This window comes from Pyricularia pennisetigena, chromosome 3 (assembly GCF_004337985.1).
Source record: "Pyricularia pennisetigena strain Br36 chromosome 3, whole genome shotgun sequence".
In the NCBI taxonomy this organism is placed as follows: Eukaryota; Fungi; Ascomycota; class Sordariomycetes; order Magnaporthales; family Pyriculariaceae; genus Pyricularia; species Pyricularia pennisetigena.
Genome location: NC_043742.1, coordinates 6,696,641 through 6,720,632, shown reverse-complemented (window position 1 = coordinate 6,720,632; position 23,992 = coordinate 6,696,641). Strand labels below are relative to the sequence as shown.

Below are 23,992 nucleotides of genomic sequence, written 5' to 3'. Positions count from 1 at the left end.
AAATTCCAAGGGAGACACGCTACGAATGTGACTGTGGTGTGGAAAAATTGTACACGTTTTGTCACCGTTAAAGCCAGCCTACTACTATGCAGAGCAAGGATAGCCTAGTCTTTTACGGCATAGACATTGAGCTGGCTGGTTGGTGAGGTGGATTGGCTTGCCGTTTCTGTGAGCTTCCATCCTCCTACAAGAAATTTCTTTTAAATAGCCGGACTGTTATGGCAAACATGCAGACACATGCAGTAAAATCAGGTGCATGTTACAATTGCTACTACTGAGTATGTCTCAGGATTGAAGAACTGGCCTCATACTTCAATGGGTCAGCAGTGGTCATCCTGGTTGACGACAAAAGCCGGACTCTGGGCTGGAAAGGGGTCCCTTGGCTAACAAGATCGACGACGTAAGGAACGGAAAGCAAGTCTCAGGATAGGCCATAGAGACGAACGTGGACAGATGCAAAATGGTGGTGTGCTGCGCATATTATCGGTTGACGGGGGAGGTTGGCACGCAGTTATACACTAGACAATTGGACAATAGGAGGTGAGCTTGATTTAAGGTACAAAAGACAATTAATTAAATGTCTACCGTGGTTAATTTAGGTTGGGCGGGAAGTTGCTGGTCTAATGATGCCCGCAATGTCTGTTCCTCCGATGAATGGCAGGAAAGCACTGACAGCTCCGAAAGTTGATGATTGGGCTGTTCCGCACAGACCCTTACAATATGAGGAGTGGGGGTGCTTGGTCCTGGTAGGGGAAAGGGAGAAAGTGGACCATGATTCGACGGCCGGTCTTGACGATGGGGAACCAATCCTGTGATGGAATAACTGGAACCTTGACTGAATGGAGCAGTCCTCCAGGTCCAGTCTGCGCTGGAGACCTTACCCCTAGCATTAGAACGGAACTAATGAATTGCTAGTGCGGTCGACTTTGTGCAGGTGCATGTCGTTGCAGACCCCCAGCCGCCCAAAGAAGTCCTGATCCTGGCCGGCCCCAGCAGCACTTGTCGTGTGGGCTTCCATGGTCGTTGAACCGTACAGTACAGTACGTACGTGCAAGCAATGGATGCTACGTATCGCTACCAGGCACTAATTTACTACTCAGCCATCTGATCTGATCTCGGTCAGAAAAAAAGAGAACCCCTAAAAATCGTATTTCATCTCTCATTAAAACTGTATTTTGTTCAATTCAGTTCTTTTGCGAGCCAATGTCCACAATTTCCCGCCAAGAAGGCTCATAGGAATTTTATTATACTCCTTTTTTTTTTTTTCTCTCTCTGTTCTTTCTTTCTTGTGAGATACGGCGGGAACGTACCCGTGCCGTCTGGTTTACTGGATTCTGCAGGCGACATCTTTTGCCGCCGCCCGTTTTCCGTCCCCACAAGTTTGTCCGGTCGTTAAAAGTAAGCAAGCGAAGTTGTGACTTTCCCAATTGCTACTGCCGATAATCGCAATACTCGGCCGAGCCCTACCTCTTCCTCTCGACGCCCAGAAGAGTCCCTCCAAGTCTACCTTTTTCAGCATTCGACTACCCCCGGCCGCATCTCCAAACCTACCCGCGGGCTGGCGCAGAGGAAGCAACTACCATAGCATCATTCTGGCCCCCCCTGTTGCCGAGCCGAGGATAAGGGTCCCTACCGCCCTACGATCAAGTCCGAATTTTCTGCAACGACGTATCTCTGGATTTTTTTTTTTTTGCCCAGGTGAAGCTATGGGCAGAAGCAGGCCTATAGGATACACACTGTTTTGAGGGACAAGCACCCGAGACGACCGGAAGCATACGCCAGCACTATAACCGACTGGGATGCTTGCCCGTCTGGCTGGTTCCAGTCGACGCATTGGCTTGCACCGAAATCACTTTGCTTCTTTGCCGCGATCGCCAACTTTACCTTGGAACACCACTAGGAGCCGAACCATACGAAGCTCCCAATAACCTGTTCGCGTGCATCTTCCTCGTCTATAGCTAGCTGCAACTGGTAGCTACGGCGAAGGGAGATGTCTTTGAACGGCCTTGACACTCCCGAAATTAAGGAAGCTCATGAGACCGCCGCAGCAGAGCCAGGGGGATGGTACGTCACGCCTGCCTCAACATACACATTTCCCTCCCCAGCAGGAGCTCGTCCTCGTGTTCTAGCTGGGCTCTAAACAACATGTACTTTTCCCCCCTTGAGCGGTTCTTTGCTAACTCTGTTATTATGAGCCAAACAGGTTCGTCCTTAAGTATGCCGGCCGCGATGTGCTTGAGCTCCTTGGTCGCGGCAACGGTGGAATAGTAGAGATCCGCAACGCCATTTCCCAGTACGAGGATCCATCCCCGTTGTACGGCTTTCTACGCTATAGGAGGAGAAATGTAATCATCAAATATCTCCCCGAGGACTGCTCGCGGCTGGTTCAAGGTTCGTTGCCACTCTTGAGATCTAAGGGTCAACCTCACAGTTCTGCTAACACAAACATGTGGGATGAATCACAGCCCGAGTAACCGTCCACCTCGACTCGATATGCGAGCGCTTCTCGCCGTATGATACAGTTTTTGAGATTGCGGATGCCAAGGAGCTAAAGGATACCAAGCTCTCTGCCGCATGCTCTCTACACACTGCATCAGGCTCCACGTCTTCGTCTACCAGTTCTCTTCGTCGCCGCCGCCTTATGGAAATTGCCGAGGAGGAGGAGGAACAAAGAGCAAGCAAGCGCCAGTCTGTGGTCAATGAAGAGAACGACGAAAGTAGGCCAAAGTCCATTGAGCTGCCACCTGTTGCTCTCGACTCCGGACTTGCCTCCTCACCTGAGGAGTCGCAGTTCTCTGGCAAGGTTGAGCCGCCGCCTTTCGTCGGAGCGGAACCAGAACGCCCGCCTTCTCCAACAAAGTCGTTAGAGACGTATAGCCAGCTAGATTCCTACGGATCTGGTTCTCCGTACTCGTACAAGCCCAAAGTGAAGCTTGGGCCGCGCCCGTCCCTTGACATGAATGCTCGGCAGCGCAACGGGACCCTGAGCGGTTTTCGGCCCATTTCTGCCCTTCCGGCCGGCTTCAAGATGCAGAAGAAGGAAAAACCCGCCATGGTGCGACAATCCATGGACGAGAATTCACATCCCATTGTGCAAGAGCTTTTTGGATCCGGTGCTCGGGATACGCCGAACGCGGTTCCAACTAGGCCTCACACCAGCGGCGGCATACAGCCACCTCCGATACCAGAATCCAAGATATTCGTAAAGGCGCCGTTAACTCCTGGCGCCGTTTCGGTTACTTCTGCTAAGTCGTCGATGTACCCTAATACCAACAGCCCGGAGAAGTCACGGCTGAAGAAGGCGATGCAACTGAGGGAAAAGAAGAAGCAAAAAGCTCTGTTGGTGGCTGCAGATGCCAAGGTAGCTGAGACTGATGCCGCCCCAGACGTCAAGGCGGCATGGCCAGATTCGGATGGTGTCGGTCAGACGCCATTGGCGGAGAATCCAGAGCCTAACGCAGCGGACTCCTCGATTGCAGAAGTGGAGGAGCAACCGCAGGTTGACAGGCCGCAGCAAGCCGACAAAGAACCAGAAGCTCAGCAGCCTTCTGTCACTGAGCAGTCCCCAGAAACCACACCTGCGACGGAAGCTGAACCAATAGAACCTGTCAACCAAAGTCCTAATCAGCAACCGGAAAACGATGCTGGAACTACACAGGATGACGGACAGCAAGGCTTGGCTGTAGATGATCGCTTCCCTGCGACAACAGCGGCGACGACAGAGTCAGGTGACGACAACTCATCCTCCTTGGCTCGGGAAGGGACAGTATCGGATGCGCATACCGACTCGTCGCATCCGGCCTCGCCGATAGTGGGATGTTCAGACCTTGGAAACTCGACGAAAGCCTCGTCTGTATCCGAAGCTACAGAAGAGACTGTGCTGGATCAGGCCCGACTCAAGCCGACTGAGGCTGCTGATAAAGATCAAGCCAACCCAGACGTTCTGGGCGGCGCACTTGATGTTTCTTGTAGTTCCAGCGCAGAGGTTTCCGAAGGAGCTGAGCAAAAAGATGTAGCTATGGCCACTGGGAGAGGGGGTCAGGTTGCTGACAGGCAAGAGCTGGAGGAACCGGCTCCTGTGCAGTTGCCGATATCAAAATTCGCATCTGCTGTCATCAATGAGACAACAGTAGGGAGCGATAGGAATGCTGCTGCGGAACACATCCCTTCACAACCTGAATCAACAAGCCCACGGCTTGACATTCCAAAGTCCAAATTCTCGACAGTAAAGCAAGAGCCTGCAAGCCCGTCTGGCAGGTCCCCCGACACTCCAACCATTGCCATCAACGACCAAGGGGAGAAAGAGGATGAGAAGGAAAACCAAGATCCCGAGAAGCATAGATCTGGTTCAGCTGCCGGGTTGTCGAAACAAAAGCGAAAGGTATCCATTGACCCAATCCGAATCGAGACAGCCAATCTCTCCGATGACGAGGATCTCATGGATGAACTGCAGACGGCGACCTTGCAGGAAGCCCGCCCTATGAACATCTCCAAGTCTCCAATCACACCAGTATTTCCCACACAACCTTTAGCTGCTCCAGCAGCCGCAAACACCGACGAGTTGAGTCCTCGGCCAATCACCAGCCAGGGCATACCTAGCAGCTCAGTTACCGATTCTCCAGCCGGGCCCGCTGGACCCGCCATAAGACCGATGACCGCCGCCATGGACTCGCCCTCTGGTTCTGGGACCAGCACTCCTCAAGGCTACCATGGCATGCGATCTGCATCGAATCCAACCGCCCGTGCTCCCCCTTCCCTGTTATCGGCCACTGGGGATGGCGACAGACCATTGGGCGTGAGGGCAGCATCCTCAGGGTCTGCCTTTTTGAACAGGTTTGGGTCATCTTCAGGAACAGCACCACCCTCGCCTTCACCATCAGTCGCGTCAACGTCTGCTGCAAATCTCCTGTCAAAGAAGACAGGCGTTGGCAGCAGCATCTCACAGCGCATCAAGGCTTTGGAGAAGCTGTCGGCCGCTGGTCTCCCCTCCTCGAATGCAACAGAGCGGCCACAGTCGGCATTCTTTGCCGTTCGCCAGCAACCGTCGATTGGTCGTGGCGAAGCGTCCTCACGGGCCCCATCGGTTGTAGAGCGGGCAACCTCCCTGGGTCAGGACCCGACGCCATCTCCTCCTCGGTCCCGCGGGAGAGACATCTCGACGACGGCAGGAAGCATCCGGGACAGGTCTGGATCTATCTCCAGCAGACTGTCGGTTTTTGAGGGCGGGAACCTGCCCAGGGGCAGGCCAGATTCTATTCAGGTGACGGCCCGTATCGTCAGGGATCCTCGCCAGCAGTTTCCCAGAGTGACCGAGCCACGCGCCGATACGAATGATGGATCGATGTTGGACCTGAAGCCTTCGGTTCTGGTGGTTGACCACGAGAAGGCCTCGGATGAGTCGCAAGAGACGGCAGTCGCCCCAGTGGAAACACGCAAGGAGACTCTCCTGCAGCGTCGGCAGTCAAAAAAGGAGAAGCGCAGGTCCCAATCCGAGGATGCAGGGAGCACTGGCGGTGATGGAGCTGGAGATGAGGTCGGTGAAGATGGTAATCCTCGCAGGCGCTCCTCTCTGAGCATCGTCAAAGATTTCATCAAGGACCGCCGCCGCAGTGTGCTCAGCGGTGGCAAATCTCCATCGACGGACAACCTCCACAGCGCTGTGCTGAGCCCAAGTCCTCTGGCCAGTCCTAATGCGTCCCGTTCACCATCCAGGCCACCCTCGGTGCACCAAAGCAGCGGCATCTCGGGACGTTTGAGCATCTCCAGCCGGCGGTCCTCGACCAGCAAAGATAGGGATCTCCCCCCCGTTACTGTCATGTCGCCTAGCAATGGCCCCGAGGCCAGCGGCTCTGGAGATGAGAGTGTCAAGGCGACCGAGAAAAAGAGCAGAGCTAGTCGGTTTATCAGACGCCTATCAAGCTCCTTGAGCTCCAGCCGGAAGACAGTCACCCCCGTCATGTCTCCTACCGTCGCCGAGGAGGAATACGACGGCGACGACCATGGCTCCTTCTTCTCGGGAGGGCAACAGACCCACCACCACCAGCCAACGCAGCTGGCTTACATGGGCGATGTGAATGTCCAGTTCCCCGACAACCTCCTTTGGAAGCGCCGTACGATGTGCCTGGACTCGCAGGGCTTCCTGATCCTTAGTGCAGTGCAGGGAATTGCCGCTGCAACTGCCACCAACACGACGGCGCTGAATGGCATCAAGCGCTACCACCTGAGTGACTTTCGCTTGCCGTATGCCCCCGAGATGGAGCAGCAGGAGCTCCCTAACAGCGTTTGTCTTGATTTCCTCGAGGGCTCAAGCCTACAGATTGCATGTGAGGACCGCGCCGGTCAACTAAACACTCTCCGTGGTGAGTATCCCTTATTATTTGTCCAAGACTAGCCTGCCCAAAGATGACACCATCGTCCTAACATTATCTTGTCTTCTGTGTTCTAGCCCTGCAAGATGCCCATCGTAATCATACGACTTTCGGACAATGAAGCCAAAAGTAATCCAAAAAAAAAAAAAAAAAAAGGGTGTTATCAATATCCGATAATCACTCTAAACCAACCCGCTCACTCCCTACCTCATTATCGGCGACATGTCTCCATCTGGTCTCTTCCAAATTTCCTTGACTAAACTCTCTTCTGTCTCCCCGTCACATCTTTCCTTCTCTGGTCGGCTCGCGTAAAACCAATGCCCTTTTTTTTTTTTTTTTTTTTTTTTTTTTTTTTTGTCTCAGGGCAGTCATCTTCCGTGCTTATACCTACCGGCGTCTGATTTTTGACGAGGGGAAACCACACAAAGATACCTTTTGATACCACCACGCATCATCTTGACTCGGATGCTTTTCTTTCGATTTGTTCACCTTTTGCTTTCTTTTGTCTACTTAGCACTAGCCTGTTTCCCCGTCTTTCCAAAAAAACAAAGATCACCAGAAACCCTCCCTCTATCTCCCCCTCCTTTTGAATCTGCTTGTTCTCAAAACCCAAGAAAAAGCACATTCACCACTTTTTGTGTGATCTCAGCATCCTTGACCCAACTCACTGAATGGGACATAGGCCTTTCCCTATCTTGTTTTAGTTTATTCCCATCACGGTCGTTTTCTTTGTGGACCGAGTTCTTTTTTTTTAAATACATATAAATATTTATATATACCTCAGACACCACAACTTTTAGATACTACTTCATTTCAGGTTCTAGAATCTAGTCTGTTGTACTAGTCAAGAGTTGTAACATGGAACATCTAATGTGATGCCATAACCATGGCTTTAAACGATACTACGCTTTGTAAAGAAATCCCTGCTTCCGTAACGGCCACACTGGATACCTGCGTAAACAACGTAGGGCACTTTTGATCTTGATGATAAATGTTTTCATATCCAACCCGCCCACCGTCGTTTTCTTGTATATATACTGGACGCCACCACGATTGGAGGTTCATTTTTAGTTCTCATCGATTGAAACACAAAACTCCGCCATGCCTGCAATGCCTAACGCTAAAATCCGTGGAAAAAAAAACTCATGAGCAGTTAAAAGAAAAAAAGAAAAAAGAAACACTAGATACCCCAGCATAAACGCCTCCAAAAATCAGATCCATATTACAGCCTTGACTGTTACCGGGGCACCATTGTTCATCTGCCAGCCTCTTGCTCCTTCCATGTTACTAAAAGCCGCTTCCCTCGATTGGGAACTGGTCCATGGCCATGTACTCAAGCAGATCGATTCCGCCCACGTTGACACCCTCGGCCGTCATGGCGACGGCGCTGTCACCCATATTCTGGAAGAAGGCGGGCCCTGTCGGGAGGTACCACATCTCGCTGCTCGAGTTGTTCCAATCAGACGGATCGCCGAACATGTTGTCCGGGAGCGGGTTGTGATGGTGGTCCATGCTTCCGCTGACCGCCGGCGTCGAGGGAGCAAACATGGACGCCTGGCCGGCGGGGTAGGGAATATTGCCGGCGCTGATCTCGAAGGGTGTGGCTGAGATGTTTGCCGGGGTGGTGGACCGGTCCAAGCCGTGCGGGTTCGCAACGGCGGCCGCGGCGGCGGACAGCGACGCCAGGGAGCCTTGACCGTTGGGCCTCAGCCATGTATCGACGTCGTGGCTACTTATCGGTTGACCGCCGTGCATGCCGCTCATAGTAGTGTCTGCCATGCCAGCCTCCACGCGTGGTTGCGGGCTCAGCCTGTCGGTTGATGAGCCGCCCGGGATGGGGTGACTGTTGAGGGTTTGCGTGGGAGCATGGATGAAGCGATTGCGTAGTCGGCTTGTCAGGGTCTCGAGCAGGTCGGCGAAGCGGATACCGAGATGGACGTCATCAACGACGCAATTACGAAGGGCGTCAACGGTCCTGTCCATGAGCGCGATGGAGATCTCGACGTCGGAGCGAGGGGCACCCAACGCGAAAGTCTTGAGCAGGAACATGGCACCGCTGATTATGCGGAAGTAGGTCCGCACAGGAGCATGCTTGAGGTAGTCGTTGGGCAAGAGACCATCAACAACAGCTCGAAGCAGGTTCCGGCTCCCATCCACCACCTCCTTGACGTAGTCTTGGTCTTGCACGCCGAAACCACCCAAATGACCGAGGGGTAGCTTTCCAAAGTAGTTCTGGGTCTGAGGGGATAGCTGATCATTCCCATGGCCACTTGCGTTGCTCGCATTGTTGGTGCAGCGCTCTACAACGGCCTGAAGCGACAGTGAGTTGATGTAGATGCGCACGTATTCGTACTCGATGGTGAGGATGTGGCGTATGTACGGCGGTAGTCGGTAGCGCTCAAACTGGCGCCACCACTCCCGCAGCATGGGAGTAAAATCCTCAAGCAGTTGGATGTAGCGACCGCTCTGTATAATATCCGTGGTGTGCTTGCGTGACCGGAAGAGCTTCTCATTGCCCATGTACATGGCGTGGCTGATTCCCGCCCAACAGTGAATGATCTGGTCGTCCATTTCGAGGTCAGGAATGTAGTTGAAGGAGCCCGAGATGGCGGAAAGAGTGGTGCCAGGAGTTGCCCCCTCCGACGCCGGCCGACGTGGAGCCAGGACAGAGTCTGACTTGCGCAGATTCTCTGGAACCATGTTGGTCCAGCCAAGCCGGCCGGCAAGCTGACTTAGGTATACCAAGACTAGTCGCTTAATTCGATGTGCTCGAAGACGGTAAGCCTCATCCTCATACTCAGGCCGTGCAATGGCGCCTGTGGCCAGGAGCTCTTCGATGTCATCGAATACACCCAGCTCATAGGCGAGACCCATCGCCGTACTGAGTAACATCCAACACATACGATCGCTTCTCCACGCGGGCTCAAGCCAGCTCTCGATGCGCTTCCCGCCGACGCCTGTGGTCGCCGACGGCCGTTGAGCAGCGCCGTCCGGGCCCATGTTCGGCTCAGGGCCATCGTAAATGGAAGGCAGCATCAGCTCGTCGATAGCCTCTGCGGGTGGAAAGTGAAGTGCGCGCGGATGCCACTCAGTCAGAATCAGGAGTGACTCAATAGTGCCCAGGGTCCTCAGACTGCCCTTCCGAAGCCCTCTCCATGGTGCGGTGCTCGAAGTCTGAGCTTCTTCGTGACCCATGGTGTAAGAGCCACAGAATCCGCCTCCGAATGCTTCTTGTCCCCACACTACCCTTTCTATCATGCCTCGCAGATACGTCCAAAGCTGCTCATGAATGGCTTGGGACCGACAGCGACCGCCTGTGCCTGGTACCTGTCGATAGCGTGAAGCAATGGTAAGCAGCGTAACCGTGAGTATCGGCTCTTCCGTAAGCAGTGTCAAGTGGGTTGAAGGACTCTTGAAAGTCGGAGGTGAGATGGGCGTCAGTGGTGAGAGGTAATGGTAGTAGCTAAGCAACTTGTCAGTACATCGCCACCAAGAGCATGTGCCATTCTGCTTGCGTATCACGCATCTCGCGTGTATGAAGGATCGAGAATGATAGAGAGCCATACTAGTCAATGTATTCAATGGCCTCGTGTGCTGTAAACCACCCGGCCCTCACAAAGCGGAAACGAGCCCAGGCCTTCAAGGCATCTGTATATCCTGGATCGCTTGTCACATCACGTTTTGCAGTGAGCTGTGGATCGATAGGGCCATCGACAACAGCAGCTTCTCCTCGCGCGGCCGTACGACGGCTCTGCTGACTGCCGCTTTGGCGACCTTCATCGCAAAAAGAGCTCTGTCTCCTGCCAATGTCACGTGCGGGTACCGGGCGTGTGGCAGACTCGGAGGCTGGTACACGAAAGTTGACAGAGGCCGCGGTAGCGGTCTGGGATGTTCGAGTGTTCGCTTCTGCCTCGCCGAGCTTATGCGGGCTACTTGGGGTCGGTGTTAGTATTTCTTTGGTCCAGTCCCAAGTGCAACACCGCCTTTCAATATTACCATTACACATACCTATCGGTCGCGGCCTTGTACAAGAGGTCCAAAGCATCATGAGGGCCGTAAACCTCCCGACGCATCAGCGTCCTTGCCTCCATATTCTCGAGTGGTGTGTTGGGAGCATCGGCATGGCTGTTTAGGCCAGCCCCTGATGCACGACCCGCTCGCTTGCCGTCATTGCTCACGGAACCATGACGAGGACGCGTGAGAGGCTGTGTCCTGCCTTGCGAGCCACCTGGAGTGAGCGGCACGTCCGAGTACATGCGACGGTCTATCGGAGGAGAGCCTTCGTGAACACGCTTACGGCCATTTCGGAGAACGTAGTCGTCTTCGGCGCCGGACAGATCCTCGTCGTCAGCCTTGCGCTTGCGGCGCGTAGCGCTGAAGTAACATTCTTTGCTTTCACGGCGGCAGCGAACACAGGGCGGGTCATGGGGGTTGTCGACAGAACCGAGGTCGCAACGGACCTTTCGCCTGCGGCAAGGGACTAGATGACATGGTCTCAGAAATTGCTTGGGTTATATGCCAAGGGATGAAATCAATGATTAGCAGTGCGGTTTTTACATACTACATGCTTGGTAAACCCTTCGGTGTTGTTGAGGCTGCTGACCACCGGCACTTGCAGGGCCGGTTGCTGGTGCAGATGTGGCTGGTGAGGCCGACGAATGATCGGCCGGGTTTGAAGGAGGGTTTTGTTGGTTTCTTTGCTGATGAGCAGCCTGTACAGTCTGACTCTGAGTGGCCGGAGATGATATGGCGTTGGGTTTAGGTTTGGCGGTCACGGGGGAGCGCGAACGGCCTCTGTAGGCATCGTCGTCAGCGGCGGCGGTGGTGGTCGTGGTCGTTTTACTAGCGCGATTAATATTATTGTCGATTGGAGTTGTAGTTGTTGCTGCTGTGCTCTTTGCGACGGAATCCGATTCGATTTCTTGGACTGTCGCGGAAACTGAATCCCGACTTCGGCTGGCGTCTGTAGCGGTCAAATTTGCAGTTGCCCCAGCCTCTGTCGCGGTGTTGTGCGTCGCCCAATCGTCGACGGACTTGACTGCGTACTGGGCCATCGCCGCCCAGACGAGTAAGCCGATAACCGCAAGGGGAAAAAAAATAAATAAAGGGCAATGACCACCCCAACCTTACCGCGCTCGGCGTCCGCTTCCTCCTTTCGCTGGGCTGATGTTGGGTCGCGCGACTCAATTACTGCCGCGCGGGGTGGAAAGCCGTAAGGTTAAAGAGCTCGGTTTGCTACGGTTTACTTGACCGCCGACCGAGAGAGGGTGGTGAGCGGGGGGATTTGAGAGGTGGGCGGGGACTCTCAGGCTGGATGCTTTTTGTTGCAATACATGCACGGCCCCAGTTTAAATCCGGGGTCACAAGTCTCCATGTTTTACTGGTACGACAGAAGCTAGGAGTAGGTGTAGGCCTGGCTTGCTTGGTTATGTTCGTAAGACTTCGCCGAGACCCACTCTAGAACGACCTCTCCTTTTTTTCTGCAATGTGTTCTATCGAACTCTTTCCGTCTTTGTCCCATGCAATTAGAGGTATAGGGTCGCAATTGGCACTTGGCACATCTGTTCCTGTTCGGGCCAATTTTTGCAATGGGATCAGTAAGTACTAATGCCTTGTCCTACAGGGTGTTGAGCTTGGAGTCCAGAGCATAAAATTGGCCTTAAAACAAGTTCTGGATATGGCATTTGTCAAAGCTGGGGGAATATCGCATGAGACTCCAAGGAGGAACATGTGGCGCTGGATCAAAATGCGGAGCATGTCATGTGCGAATCCTACCAGCGCAGGTCAAACACTGCAAGTACTAGCTAAGCAAAAAGAACAAAAATAGAAACAGCAGAAGAAGAAAAAGGGCATGAAGCCACCAATAATCAAACAGCAGAATGCTAACTGAGCCCAATCCTTGACCTCAAACTCCGAGTTCTGTCACGGGAACAGAAGAGGTGTCGAATCGCTGGGTTAAGTGAAACCAACTACCTCGTACATACCATTTCGTATCGCCTCTGTTCAGCCATGCTTCAAATGTTTCTTTAGCTATTAGGACGCTTTTGTCTTTTTTTTTCTCTTTTTTTTTTTCTTTTTTTTCGCCAGACGAGGAACCCTGAACTCCATTTCCGATGCGATCCCAATCTGTCACTACAAAGCATTATTGTCTCCCACTGACCTAGGCCTGCCTTGGTGCCAAATCAACACACATGGGGTCCTACTTGAGCCTGTGTCCTTGATCCGTTGTAGACTACGAGGTCCGCCATGTCAGCCACACTCCCTCCTGTAATATGACCCACATATCTTTGCGACGCTGGTAAATGGTGCGTGGAAAACTTACAATGAATTCCCACAACATCTTTGTCAGGTTGTCTGGCATGGTATACAAATCCACGGAGAACTCCCCGGCTGCAGGTCGTATCGAAAACTCTGTCAGCAAATACACACAAAGGTCTGCATTAGCGCCGGCACCCATCAAGGCAGCGGCGGGACCGGCTGTGAAAGGCTTACCATCGGGGTTATTAAGGACGTAGGTATCGTCGTTCCTGTGGTCGTGGATCATCTGGATCACCTGAATCAAATCATCCTCTCCCAGCTTCGTGAGTGCGCTTGCCAACTTCTCCAGGTCCCATTGTTTCTTCTTCTTGCCCCCGTCCGCGCCCTTACGCGCCTTTCGGTCCTCGTCCGTCGGCAGCGGGCCCGAGTCACGTAGCAGCGTCTGCAGATGTTGCGAGGGGTTGCGGAAAGTGATCGTTTTGGTGACATCGTACGTTGGCTTCATAAAGTTCAGATCGTGCACCACCGTCTGCTTTCCGCCCTTTTCGGTTGTATAGAGGTCGATTGTCATCTCGAACTCGCCCCATCCCTCATTCGAGCAACGGAAAGGCGGCTCAGTGAAGGCTGTGGCGGACCATACTTGTCAGCATCTCGTGCTTCGTTATAGCTCCAGGCGTCCGGTCTCTCTATCTGTCTGTCGCTTTGTGACGTACTTTGTGTGGGGTTTGCGAACGATGGGTGCAGGTTGTAAACGGCTTTTGTGAAGCACTTGGCGGGTACTTTCTTTCCATTTTGATCCAGCAGGTAGATCTCTACTGACCACTCCTTCATCGGGAATCCTTCCATCTGTGGAGGCTTGTCGCTAGAACATGCTGTCAGCCCCAGGCTCGTGCCACTGTATGAGAACCAGGCCTTGTTTAGGGAATAGATATGCATTTCACATTCGCCCGCTCTTCATCCACGCGTTCATGAAGCTTACATGTTATGTTGCTCTGTAACGAGCTTGATCTCACGCTGAATCGAGAATCTGACGTGTCAACCTGAGAGCATTCCGACAATTGTGGACAGGAGCTCCCCCCTTCGCAACACGCGACGCTTGTATCTCGTACCTCGACAATCATCTTGCCTATCTTCGACTCAAAACAATACTGTGATGCGATGGTATGGCGGTGCAATCAACCGCGATTTCTCCGGTGCCTGATTAATTTCCTCAGTCAAGAATTGATGCGAAGAGACAAACCGGTTGCTTGGCTGAACGTTGTGACGTGATGCGCGTGAGGATAGAGGAGTGTGAGCCTCACTGAACTAGGCGTCATCGGTCGCGCCAGCCACCTTTCTGGTGTAGTGGCGCACGCGTCTCGATTTAAAGACTACAGGGGTGTACCTGAGTAAGGTACGGGGTACTGGGGTTAGGGTCATCAATTCCATACCGGCAGTTTAAACCTGGAACTGTTGCCCATTTGTTGTTCATTTCCACGCCTAGCGACGGTAAACCTTACCTTCTTACTGAATTCGATTTTAGATTTCAAGGCAGATTTTACCCTTAATACACCAGCCCGCATTTGCGGTCAGTACTGTGATCTCAGGATAGAGGTATCGGTCTTGGCTCATACTCATTACTATAAGGGGGCAATTACAATATCAACGAAGCCCGCAGTATTATTCAAGGCATCGTTGGGACCTTCAGTGGGCATAAATCGATCTTGCATCAGATCGTCACTGACAGCATTAATCTCAAGAGTCCTTGATTATTTTGACTGGCTTTTATTGTTTTAGGGGATAGGCAACCGCAGGCCAAGCCATCACTTGACAGCCTTGCGAAGCAGCAGGTAAGGTGAATTACACCTGGGTTTCTAAGGCTGACGGCCTATAAACTATGGGGTCGGGTAGTGATTGTTCTTCTTGGTGGGTGATGTGTCTTATGGGGTGCTGGCGGACAGGGTGGTTTGCCCTTGGTGCGCTTTCAGTGTAACATGAAGACTCGAGGCTCCCTGTAGTGGCGAGTCAAATTATCCGAGTAAGCTAAAGTCACCATCGTAGTGATGGGCAAAGCCCCAAAGGACGCAGGTCAACGTGTTCATGACGCCTCTGCAGGCTTGTCCTCGGTCTTGGCGTCCTCTTTCTTTTCCTCCGCCGCAGTCTCCGACTTCCCGAACAAGACCTCGTTATCCTTCTGGGCCTTGAGGAAAGCATCCTTGAAGGAATTGGCGTCTGAGTGTAAGCACCGTTAGCGTCGGCTCAACCAAGGAAACACAAATTTATATCTGTACGCACTTTCAGAGTTGGCAAAGCGGATGGCCAGGGTCACAGCCTCGGGCTCACCCTCGCTGACATCGGCGGCAGCATTCCACACCCAGCTCCTGTCAGAGCCAACGTTGGGCGAAAGCTTCATCTCAGGAACGACTAGAACTTTGTCAGTATACCGACCCCTCCACGGTTTGTGGGAGATGCAATGGCTTAAACATACTGTAGTGGTTGGCGCAGACCTTGAGGGTCTTGTCACGGCGCATGACCAGACGAGTCTTGCCGTTCTCACGGTGCTTCAGCAGCCGGACGTCGCCAGTGCCGCGCTCCTTCCACTCGCTTGTGTCCCTGACAAACTTGAACAATTTCGCGCGCATCTTGAAAAGTTGCTCTTCTGACTCCTCGTTTGTCTTGACCTCGACCTTCTCCGTAAGGCGAATGACGGGCTCGAAGTGGACGTCCTCGGACTCGGGGGGTTGGTCATCCTGATTCATGGTCCATAAGTCAACAGCTGCATGTCTTTTTGGCTGGGCGGTTGTCTCTAGGAAAACTCACATCGTCACCGGCAGCGGCAGCGGCGGCGGCGGCAGCTTCACGCTGGGCCTTGGCGCTGCCGGAAACATCTCCACGATCCTCCTCCTCCTTCTTCTCCTTCTTTGCGCCGCCTCCGAACATGGAGAAGACGGCATCCGAGGTGACTGGCTTGGTCTGTCCATATGTGATACTGTAGGTCAGTTTTCTGATCCGACGCAACGATATCGACGAATAATCATGTCCCAAAATCATCCGCCGCTACCTCCAAAGTCCGCGTTGCCAACAATATCCCAAGGACTGAGTGTCATCACTTACCTCCTCGGGCTTGCCAGCCTCGGCGGGCTTGGTGGCGTCGGTGCTCGACATTGTAAGATTACAGATGAGGGGTATGTTGCGATGCTATGATTTCTTTCTTTACTGAATTCGAGAGACTATAAAAATCGATAGCTCGGTGGTCAGCCCGAAAAATTGCTGCATGCAGCAAAGGGTGTTGGGATGGTACTCAGACTGAGGGGCATGTGGGGAATTTGGTGACGAGGCAAACAGCACCAATGTCAAATGACACACGGTAGATAGGGGGAGACTTTCCTTGCTACTCACCTGCCTGGCAAATAACGGTTTAGAAGCAAAGCTGCTCGTATGTGCTCTGGTTACAGAGTGTGTGCAGGTAGGTATGCAACGAGGGAATCACTACGAATAACAACAAAATCAACAGTTTGCCCCTCTTTAGTGGGCACTCTGGGATGGATACCATAGGCCAGGTACCTTAGTGCCTGGGTCGTATTCCAAACACGTCCTTCAATCTCACAGAGTTTCCCCGCCGCGCTTAGTCTTCCAGTAGCAATGTTTAATATGCCTGGCAGGCAGGGCAGGCCACCCCTAATTTGGAGGGGCTGTAGGTGGGGGTCGAATCTGCCAAGGAATTTTTGGGTGTAGTGGGAGGGGCTCCAGCAAGTCACGTGTCACTACATTGACAACCATTACCATTTACGGCAGGGTGACTTGGGCTCGGTTTTTATCTACGAATTCTCATGAGATTTCAAAATTCGTTGGTGCTATACTTCCGTCTAACTCGGCCTGCAACTTTAGATCGCAGGTCCTGATTATGGCCATTTAGCTAGGATACTGGCACATCAGAAGGTAGTCGGTCAACATAGTCTCTCGTGTCCCACATAATATACATTCCAGCACAGTAGTAAAATGAAAAGCTGGAGATGTATGTCATGCCAAACAGATGAGAGGGGATGATGAAAAAAAAGAAAAACGAAAAAAAAAACTAAGGAAATAAAAAATAGACAGTCCATGATATGCGTAGCAAACAAACAACCCAAAAAAGAGGACAAATAGATGCCCCAACGCCTAGCCAGCCTCATCGCAACCCCGACCCTGATAACGCCGTGAATGTCTGTCTTGTCCGGTATGATGTGTATCCATGGCTAATGAAAGATATGACGCAGGTGGCTCCTTCCCCATCGGGAAGTGGACGTAGACTTCCGGTCCCGCAAAGCTCGTAACGTCAGCATTTGATGATGTTTGGCTTTGAGGTAATCTCGAGCCTGCGTCTGGTAACGTTGGTACTCGGCCATTTCTCCTCGCAATTGAAGCCAAACAAGTCTAGACTTGATTTGGGCTTTCAATACATTGATTCTGAAGTTGTTGGCGCTGTCCTCGGCAACTCGAATATAGGGAGTAACCCTATCCTTGAATTCGTTCCGAGCTTTGACGAGCGCGTCACCCGTCAACCCATGAGTTTTTCCCCAGTCTGCCACTTCCCCACGAATTTTGGTGGCGTATGCAAAAAGCGCCGGCAGATAGGTCTCCTCGACCGATTTGGCCACCCCCTCCGCAGAACCAGTTAACTTTTTGGCGATATCTGAAAAGGCTGGGGGCAATACTGTGGAGGTGGTCGTTACAGTAGTAGTGATGGTCGTCGGGGGCTTGACTGCAGCTGTTGTGATCAAAGCCTGTTGGATTTGACCTGAAATGGGCTGCTCGCAAGCCTTGATAGGGGACTGGATAAGCGCGGCTCCCATCGTATTGAAAGTAGCAACAACGATCAAAGTGGCAAGGACAGCCAGCACGATCCAAGCTTTGTGGAGAAAGTCTGGGGTTTGGGCTGAGTGTCGAATATGATCCATAATGGTGTATTTGTCATCACTCTGTTGCTTGGTGGTTTTTTGAGGCTCGATGACCTTTGAAGGCTTGATGGGCAGGACCTCAATGTTTTTGTCAATCTTCAACGTCTGTGCCGGGGTAACCAGATCGACTTCCGATTCATGTTCATCATCTTCATGTGTAATAGCTTGCTCTACCTCCTCTGTATAGTCCTGAGGTTCATCAATGTGGATATTAACGTCGTGAGTCTCGTACTCGTAGATATGGTCGGCGCCTGAAAGGCTCTCGTCGTCGCTCGGGCGAGCAAGAAGATCCAACGAGCTGGCTGTTGAGCCGGCCGTCAAGCCATCTTGGGATTCTGTCTCGCCGTCAGTGTTGATAAGCTCGTACGAGTCGACCGCGCCGTCCTCGTCTACGAAGAAGGCCTGCGCCATGATGTCTGGAGAACTAGAAGATATCCAGTTGGCAAGACGTTGGTTGCCCTGGGGCCTGGGAAATCGTAGAGTTGGGACGGATGCCGATCCTCGCGAGGGCTCAGACATTAGCCGCAGGCGGCGTCAGGTTTGATGCTGCCCGCCCGACTCCTAACTGTTGGCAAGCAAGTTTGTGACTTTTTTTTGGTTTTTGTTTTCCTCGCTGGCGAACCAAGCTTGACTTTCACCACAGAGTTGAGCACCACCCGTTCAAAGAGTATAGGCGTTAGTTCCGGAAGCTTTTCTGGCGTCCAGTTGACTGAAGAAGTCGAGCAGTGGCGCAGAAATCGCAGTCGTAACGGAGTTGCCGGGTTATCTCGGATTGGGATGCAGGCATACAAGTGTAGTTGACATCAGATGCAAACAATACGGCTGCCTAGCGATCGATGATGTATTTAGATGCTGTCGCTTGATTGAAGAAATCAAGTAGAAGCAGACAAATCCTACCTTGAGCGATATGGCAGTGCCTCGTAAATGAGAAGAGAGTGTGTGATGGAGTTTTGTGTCCTTTATTCAAAGGCCCAACTGGTCAGATTTGGTCAGAGAAGGGTCGAGTGTTCGAGACAGCGCTACAACTACGAATGAATGTGAGGTAGTTGGCTGCTCTCTTCAGTGCTTGTTTCTGCCCCGCACTGCCTTGTACCTTGTTAGGTAAGTAGCCTGATTAGATCAGGACTAACGTTAGTTGGGTAAGTTAAGTGTGCTCGGCCAGCTTGTTGCAGAGAGGCGTCAACAAGGTGTGTGCATGCCTGCCCAACGCCGGTCAACAAACACTTATGACTCGGTGATGATTGCAATCGCTTGAGCCAGAAAGTCAAATGTTTAATTTTGGTCGAAGATCTCAAACCATTTCACTGTCCATTAAAGAACGAGAAGACGTGGGATTTGAACAGCGACTGATAGTGTAAGGACGTTGATACTGTACAAAAGGGAAGGTACCTAAGCAACTAAGGTAGCCAACATGATAGTCGCCCCTCGCGGCTTTACGTACGTCAGTCATTTGACCCCAGCTAGCAGACCCACATTATTTTAGCACATCGAACCGCGGGGCCAATGCTGGAACCTGAGGTACCTGCCATTTGCTGCCGTACCCGAGTCGAAGGATAGCTTATCTAATCATCCGTCAAGTCGGGAGTTTGGGAGAGGAAAAACACCGAGGCACGGACGGCTGAAGCGGATCGCAGGGTTGCCGGATCTGTCGGTTGTAGTCGGAAATCGACTTAATATGATTGATAGATTGCACCTACGTTTATCGGTGAAGAGAAAAAAACGGGGCATAGCATGGAAAGTTTACTGGTTCTCTTGATGATTATGTCTCGATTATAACCTGTCTGCTTGGTGGAATTTTTGGCATTCTATACATATTAATATGAGAATAGGAGGGACCCGGCCGGATAACCAAACTCGTCGCCTGAGCCTTGGTTCAGAACATCAAGTGAATCGTATTCCGTATCACAAACCCCAAGCATTCGGCCCCGACTCACATACAATTGGGAATTGGGATTTTATTTAGACGTACTTTTTAGTGGGATTGTCACACAATTATGGGAGTCGGTCACACATCTACTTTACCATGCGCTGTCCTCTTGGACTTTCCACCTTTATTATCGTACCGTACTTCAGATGTACTTGGCAAATCAATGGTGGGGTAGGGGCTAGTGACAGACAGCTTTTGGCCTGACAAGACAGATTGCATCGCATCGTCCCGTCGACCAGGAACATATGTAACCCGAAGAAATGGGGGTTGTGGATCGCCGAAAATGGATGCTCAATTTCAAGTCATCGATGCTTCTACCAGTAACATGGCGTTATCTCCACAACCCGCTAAACTTTAGTCCACCCACCTCCTTTTTTTTTCTTAATCCCATGGGAAGCATCCCGTTCGCTCATCAAGCCGAGATTGCGATTCGTAAACATACATATGTACTGCGTGGCAGATGCAGATGCATACGAAGTACTTGCATATTACCAAATATGTTTCTGCTCAATTGACATGAATACGCCATAAATTGACCCAGAGGCCGTTCGTCAGTATTCGTAGTTTCTACTAAAGCCGAGTAATTAATACCAGCCTACCTAGATATTGGGGGGGGGGCACTGTGGGTGTAGGGAAGGTAGGTATTTTTACTTGTGCAGATAACAATCAACCTGGAAATGAACAGTTAGCATCGACCTGGAAAAAAGTCGTAGAACGCAACAGTTGAAATCAAACTGTGGGCTGCTTCGTCCCTGTTCAGTGAAAAGAGCTGGGGAATTCGGGATCCACATCTTAAATCGATCCCCACCACCAAAGGAGTAAGTGCGCCGGCAAATGGGAGTGGGAAATCCAAGAACGTAATGCAAAAAACACGCAAGAAAATTAGCACGAACGGTCTGACATTGCCATAATTGTGCAGGCATGTAATGGTATTATTTTAGCGTGATTGATAGGATAAAGCTGAAGGAGAGCAGGTTGTATTCACGAATCAAGATTGGTGAACAGTATTGGATCAGTTTCGTTCCTAGGCGAAGCATTGACTGACTGATTAGGAAAATGGCAAGGTTTTGGCGCTGTGCCGTACTGTACTTGTAATTTTGTCACCCACTTTCGCAGGGAATCTTGCAGGTCAATTTGATGGGCACTACAACCTGGGCATTTCACTGGGTACCTTAGCTTACCCTCCATACCACCCCCTTCTGGAGGTATTCACCAGTTCTGGTTAGGTCAGGTAGCTGGGGTCCTCAACTTTCACATCGCCTCTTTTTCCCTCCCAATCTCCCATCTCTTCGCTGCGAAACCCGCCAGTTCAATTCAGCTCCGACCAGCAGTTCGGAACGCACGATCCCATCAATCCATCGTCATCCACCAGACAAGCCAGTGCCGACCGCTGCATTCGATTAACGGGCGCCAACGATGGATTCACAACGGTCAAATGAGGTTTCGCCAGAAGCCATGCAGGCGCGCATCCAGCAGGCGCGTCGCGAGGCCGAGACGCTCAAGGACCGGATCAAGAGGAAAAAGGACGAGCTTGCCGACACAACACGTCAGTGAATCTCAAATCCCGCGACAGAATCATCATTATCTTTCACGCCTGGGAAATTTTCTACACGGTCGCCGGTTGGAGCTGCTCTTTGCTACTGGCTCAATTGACCAGCCATGAAAGCCCCTGGCGCTCCTCCCCGACCGGACCATCAGACAAGAGACTTTTTGCTGCCATTGCGCTGTTTACTGACTTGGAATGCCTTTGGATTACAGTCCGCACAGTTGCTCAGCAAGCACATGAGCCGATCCCTAAGAACCAGCTGATGAAGGCCAAGCGAACCCTCAAAGGCCATCTCGCAAAAATCTACGCCATGCACTGGTCCACTGACCGGAGACACCTCGTTTCAGCATCTCAGGACGGCAAGCTAATCATCTGGGACGCCTATACAACGAACAAGGTTCACGCCATTCCTTTAAGATCGTCTTGGGTCATGACGTGCGCCTATGCACCAAGCGGAAACTACGTAGCGTGCGGTGGTCTGGACAACATCTGCTCAATCTACAACCTCAATCAGAACCGAGACGGTCCGACAAGGGTAGCTCGCGAACTCTCGGGTCACGCCGGCTACCTTTCGTGCTGTCGCTTCATCAACGACCGGAGCATTCTTACATCCTCAGGAGATATGACGTGCATGAAGTGGGATATCGAGACAGGCACCAAAGTCATCGAGTTCGCCGACCATTTGGGTGATGTAATGAGCATCAGCTTGAACCCCACGAACCAAAACACCTTCATCTCCGGTGCCTGCGATTCTTTCGCCAAGCTCTGGGATATCCGTGCCGGAAAGGCAGTGCAGACTTTCGCCGGCCATGAGTCAGACATCAACGCCATTCAGTTCTTCCCAGACGGCCACTCGTTCGTGACGGGATCGGATGATGCCACCTGCCGACTTTTCGATATACGTGCCGACCGGGAGCTCAATGTTTATGGAGTCAGTGCTTTTTTTCAGGTTCCTCGAAACACAGCTTGCAGCCTGAAGCCGTTCCGTGACACTAACACGATTTCTCTTCTAGTCCGAATCTATCCTCTGCGGAATCACATCTGTTGCGACATCGGTTTCTGGCAGGCTGCTCTTTGCCGGCTACGATGACTTTGAGTGCAAGGTGAGTTAACATGCAGAACCCAGTCTGGGCAAGTGAGGTTTGCACTTGGAAGATGTTTACTGACTGGATGTAATTTCAGGTCTGGGATATCACCCGTGGCGACAAGGTCGGATCTTTGGTCGGTCACGAGAACCGTGTCAGCTGTCTGGGCGTGAGCAATGATGGCATAAGTTTGTGCACTGGTTCATGGGATTCTCTGGTAAGTTTTCTCTGCGCCTGCAGGCCAATTATGTGGATGAGGACCACGAGCACCCACAAAGCCCTCGCTTTTCTGGCTAGCCTCTCTGGATTTCAGAAAGCTGTTGATCACTTGCTAACATACCATCCTTCTACTCCTGTACAGCTCAAGATCTGGGCATATTGAGCACACAATGGCAGTGAATACCCAAGGATCTCTATTCTATACTCTGGATACCCCACAAAGAACCCGGCCGGGGGAAGCTAAACAAAATCTCGAAACGTTCCAAGCAGCCAGCTACGAGATTCAACTTCTACCTGGTCTCCTAATTATACTGCCACAAAGCCACTAGACTCTCGACAGCTGCTCGAAGCAGGATCTTTGTCGGCAGTGCTTTCTTGTACTAGCACGCTTTCCTTTCGGGTTCAGAAGTTACCTATCTGATATTGGCACGTTACGCTTCCATTCAACCAGCGAAGATTTGGTCACAAAAGCTGATGGGCAGACTACATGGCGATGATTCACCTGCTACACACTGATTTCCTTATTATTATTATTTTTTTTTCCTCTTTTCTTTCGTCTCTTTTTCCTTCCTCTACTGTCCTGTTTCCCTTGGTCTTATCAGTCCGGCGGTGATGTAGCTACCACCTTGTTCAGTTGGCTATACCTTGCATGTTATGTTACCTTTATACTTTATACCACCACCATCACACCGTTTTTCTGCCCGTTTTCTGTTGTTTTAGTTATATCTAGGCTGCGTCGGCTCACGTCGGAGGGGGGCCTGCGTGATTTCAGGTTTGGTGGCCACAGGAAATCTACCTGGTTTGGGTTTTCTTTGGAACCTCGCGGTCCTGTCTCGGATGTTTGTGAGGGACGTTTGAGGTTTTACGGAGGCCCAAAACAGTTAATGGGAGTTCAGCCGGAGGAGGGTTGCTTTGGGGGCTGTAGTCTGAGTTGGTAGGAGGGTGGTTTCGTTTTCGGGGGGTTTGTACCTCTTCTTAACTGGTCTCTCGATTCTCGGGCATGGGGAACCGGTTACGGGACAGGACAAAAAAAAAAAAAGGCTGTTGTGTTCTTACTACTTGTATCTATCTACTTGTTCACGACAGCTTTGCTTAATCTATTCCAAAATTTACACCTCTTGGGACTGGCGTTGCATCAAGTCTTGCGACATCGATTGGGACCATGCCGCATTGGCATCAACATTGGGATATATTCCAAATTTAGAGAGACCAAACATAGAGGAAGATCGTCGGGTTGACAGAATATTCGATGCACACGAGGCCAAGGCAAGACACGGGAGAAAGTGGGTACTGAGATGGCCATGTGTTCGGGCAAGCGTTCGCGATGACATGTATGCATGCCACTAACGAGGCGAGAAAGATGTTTTGTGCCATGTAGAATGAATATCCACAATCGGGAGATCTCTTCGTGTCCAGACTCCTGACGAGAATATAAAAGTACAATTCATGGTTAGTATCGTGAATAAAATGTGGCTAGACTTCCGAAAAGAGGGATGGGGTGTGGTCACGGGAAACGTATTTTGGCTAGGGGGGCGGGGAGAAAAAAAGGAAAAGGAAAGGGAAGGCTCGTCAAGCACAGCTAGGTTCGGGCGACGGGACAGTGACGAGGTGGCACCGGCAGTTTCGTGTTTTTCTCGGGCTGATCAAACCGGTGAGCAAAGCCAAAGGAGAGG

At 51.7% G+C, this 23,992-nt stretch overlaps 5 protein-coding genes across 5 annotated transcripts; 2 read left to right on the top strand and 3 right to left on the bottom strand.

Moving 5' to 3' along the window:
* Window positions 1-1,990: 1,990 nt before the first annotated feature.
* Window positions 1,991-6,489, top strand: PpBr36_03583 (uncharacterized protein; the record flags this gene model as incomplete). The annotated part of the gene is made up of 4 exons (XM_029890754.1): window positions 1,991-2,064; window positions 2,204-2,391; window positions 2,466-6,359; window positions 6,446-6,489. 4 exons carry the CDS (start codon window positions 1,991-1,993, stop codon window positions 6,487-6,489), a joined length of 4,200 nt encoding a protein of 1,399 aa, XP_029753118.1.
* A 1,166-nt stretch (window positions 6,490-7,655) lies between these two features.
* PpBr36_03582 (uncharacterized protein) lies at window positions 7,656-13,654 on the bottom strand (the record flags this gene model as incomplete). The annotated part of the gene is made up of 7 exons (XM_029890753.1): window positions 13,606-13,654; window positions 13,340-13,488; window positions 12,691-13,250; window positions 10,930-11,413; window positions 10,377-10,848; window positions 9,935-10,297; window positions 7,656-9,831 (listed from the first exon to the last, which is right to left on the bottom strand). The coding sequence occupies exons 2-7, from the start codon at window positions 13,470-13,472 to the stop codon at window positions 7,656-7,658; spliced, it is 4,188 nt and encodes a 1,395-aa protein (XP_029753117.1). The 5' UTR covers window positions 13,473-13,488; window positions 13,606-13,654.
* A 1,049-nt stretch (window positions 13,655-14,703) lies between these two features.
* PpBr36_03581 (uncharacterized protein) lies at window positions 14,704-15,770 on the bottom strand (the record flags this gene model as incomplete). Its single annotated transcript, XM_029890752.1, has 5 exons — window positions 14,704-14,837; window positions 14,901-15,029; window positions 15,094-15,355; window positions 15,426-15,578; window positions 15,720-15,770. The coding sequence occupies 5 exons, from the start codon at window positions 15,768-15,770 to the stop codon at window positions 14,704-14,706; spliced, it is 729 nt and encodes a 242-aa protein (XP_029753120.1).
* A 1,070-nt stretch (window positions 15,771-16,840) lies between these two features.
* Window positions 16,841-18,061, bottom strand: PpBr36_03580 (uncharacterized protein; the record flags this gene model as incomplete). Its single annotated transcript, XM_029890751.1, has 1 exon — window positions 16,841-18,061. The coding sequence occupies one exon, from the start codon at window positions 18,059-18,061 to the stop codon at window positions 16,841-16,843; it is 1,221 nt and encodes a 406-aa protein (XP_029753119.1).
* Window positions 18,062-20,885: 2,824 nt separating this feature from the next.
* PpBr36_03579 (uncharacterized protein) lies at window positions 20,886-22,482 on the top strand (the record flags this gene model as incomplete). Its single annotated transcript, XM_029890750.1, has 5 exons — window positions 20,886-21,015; window positions 21,228-21,946; window positions 22,029-22,118; window positions 22,198-22,317; window positions 22,462-22,482. 5 exons carry the CDS (start codon window positions 20,886-20,888, stop codon window positions 22,480-22,482), a joined length of 1,080 nt encoding a protein of 359 aa, XP_029753558.1.
* Between the last annotated feature and the right edge of the window lie 1,510 nt (window positions 22,483-23,992).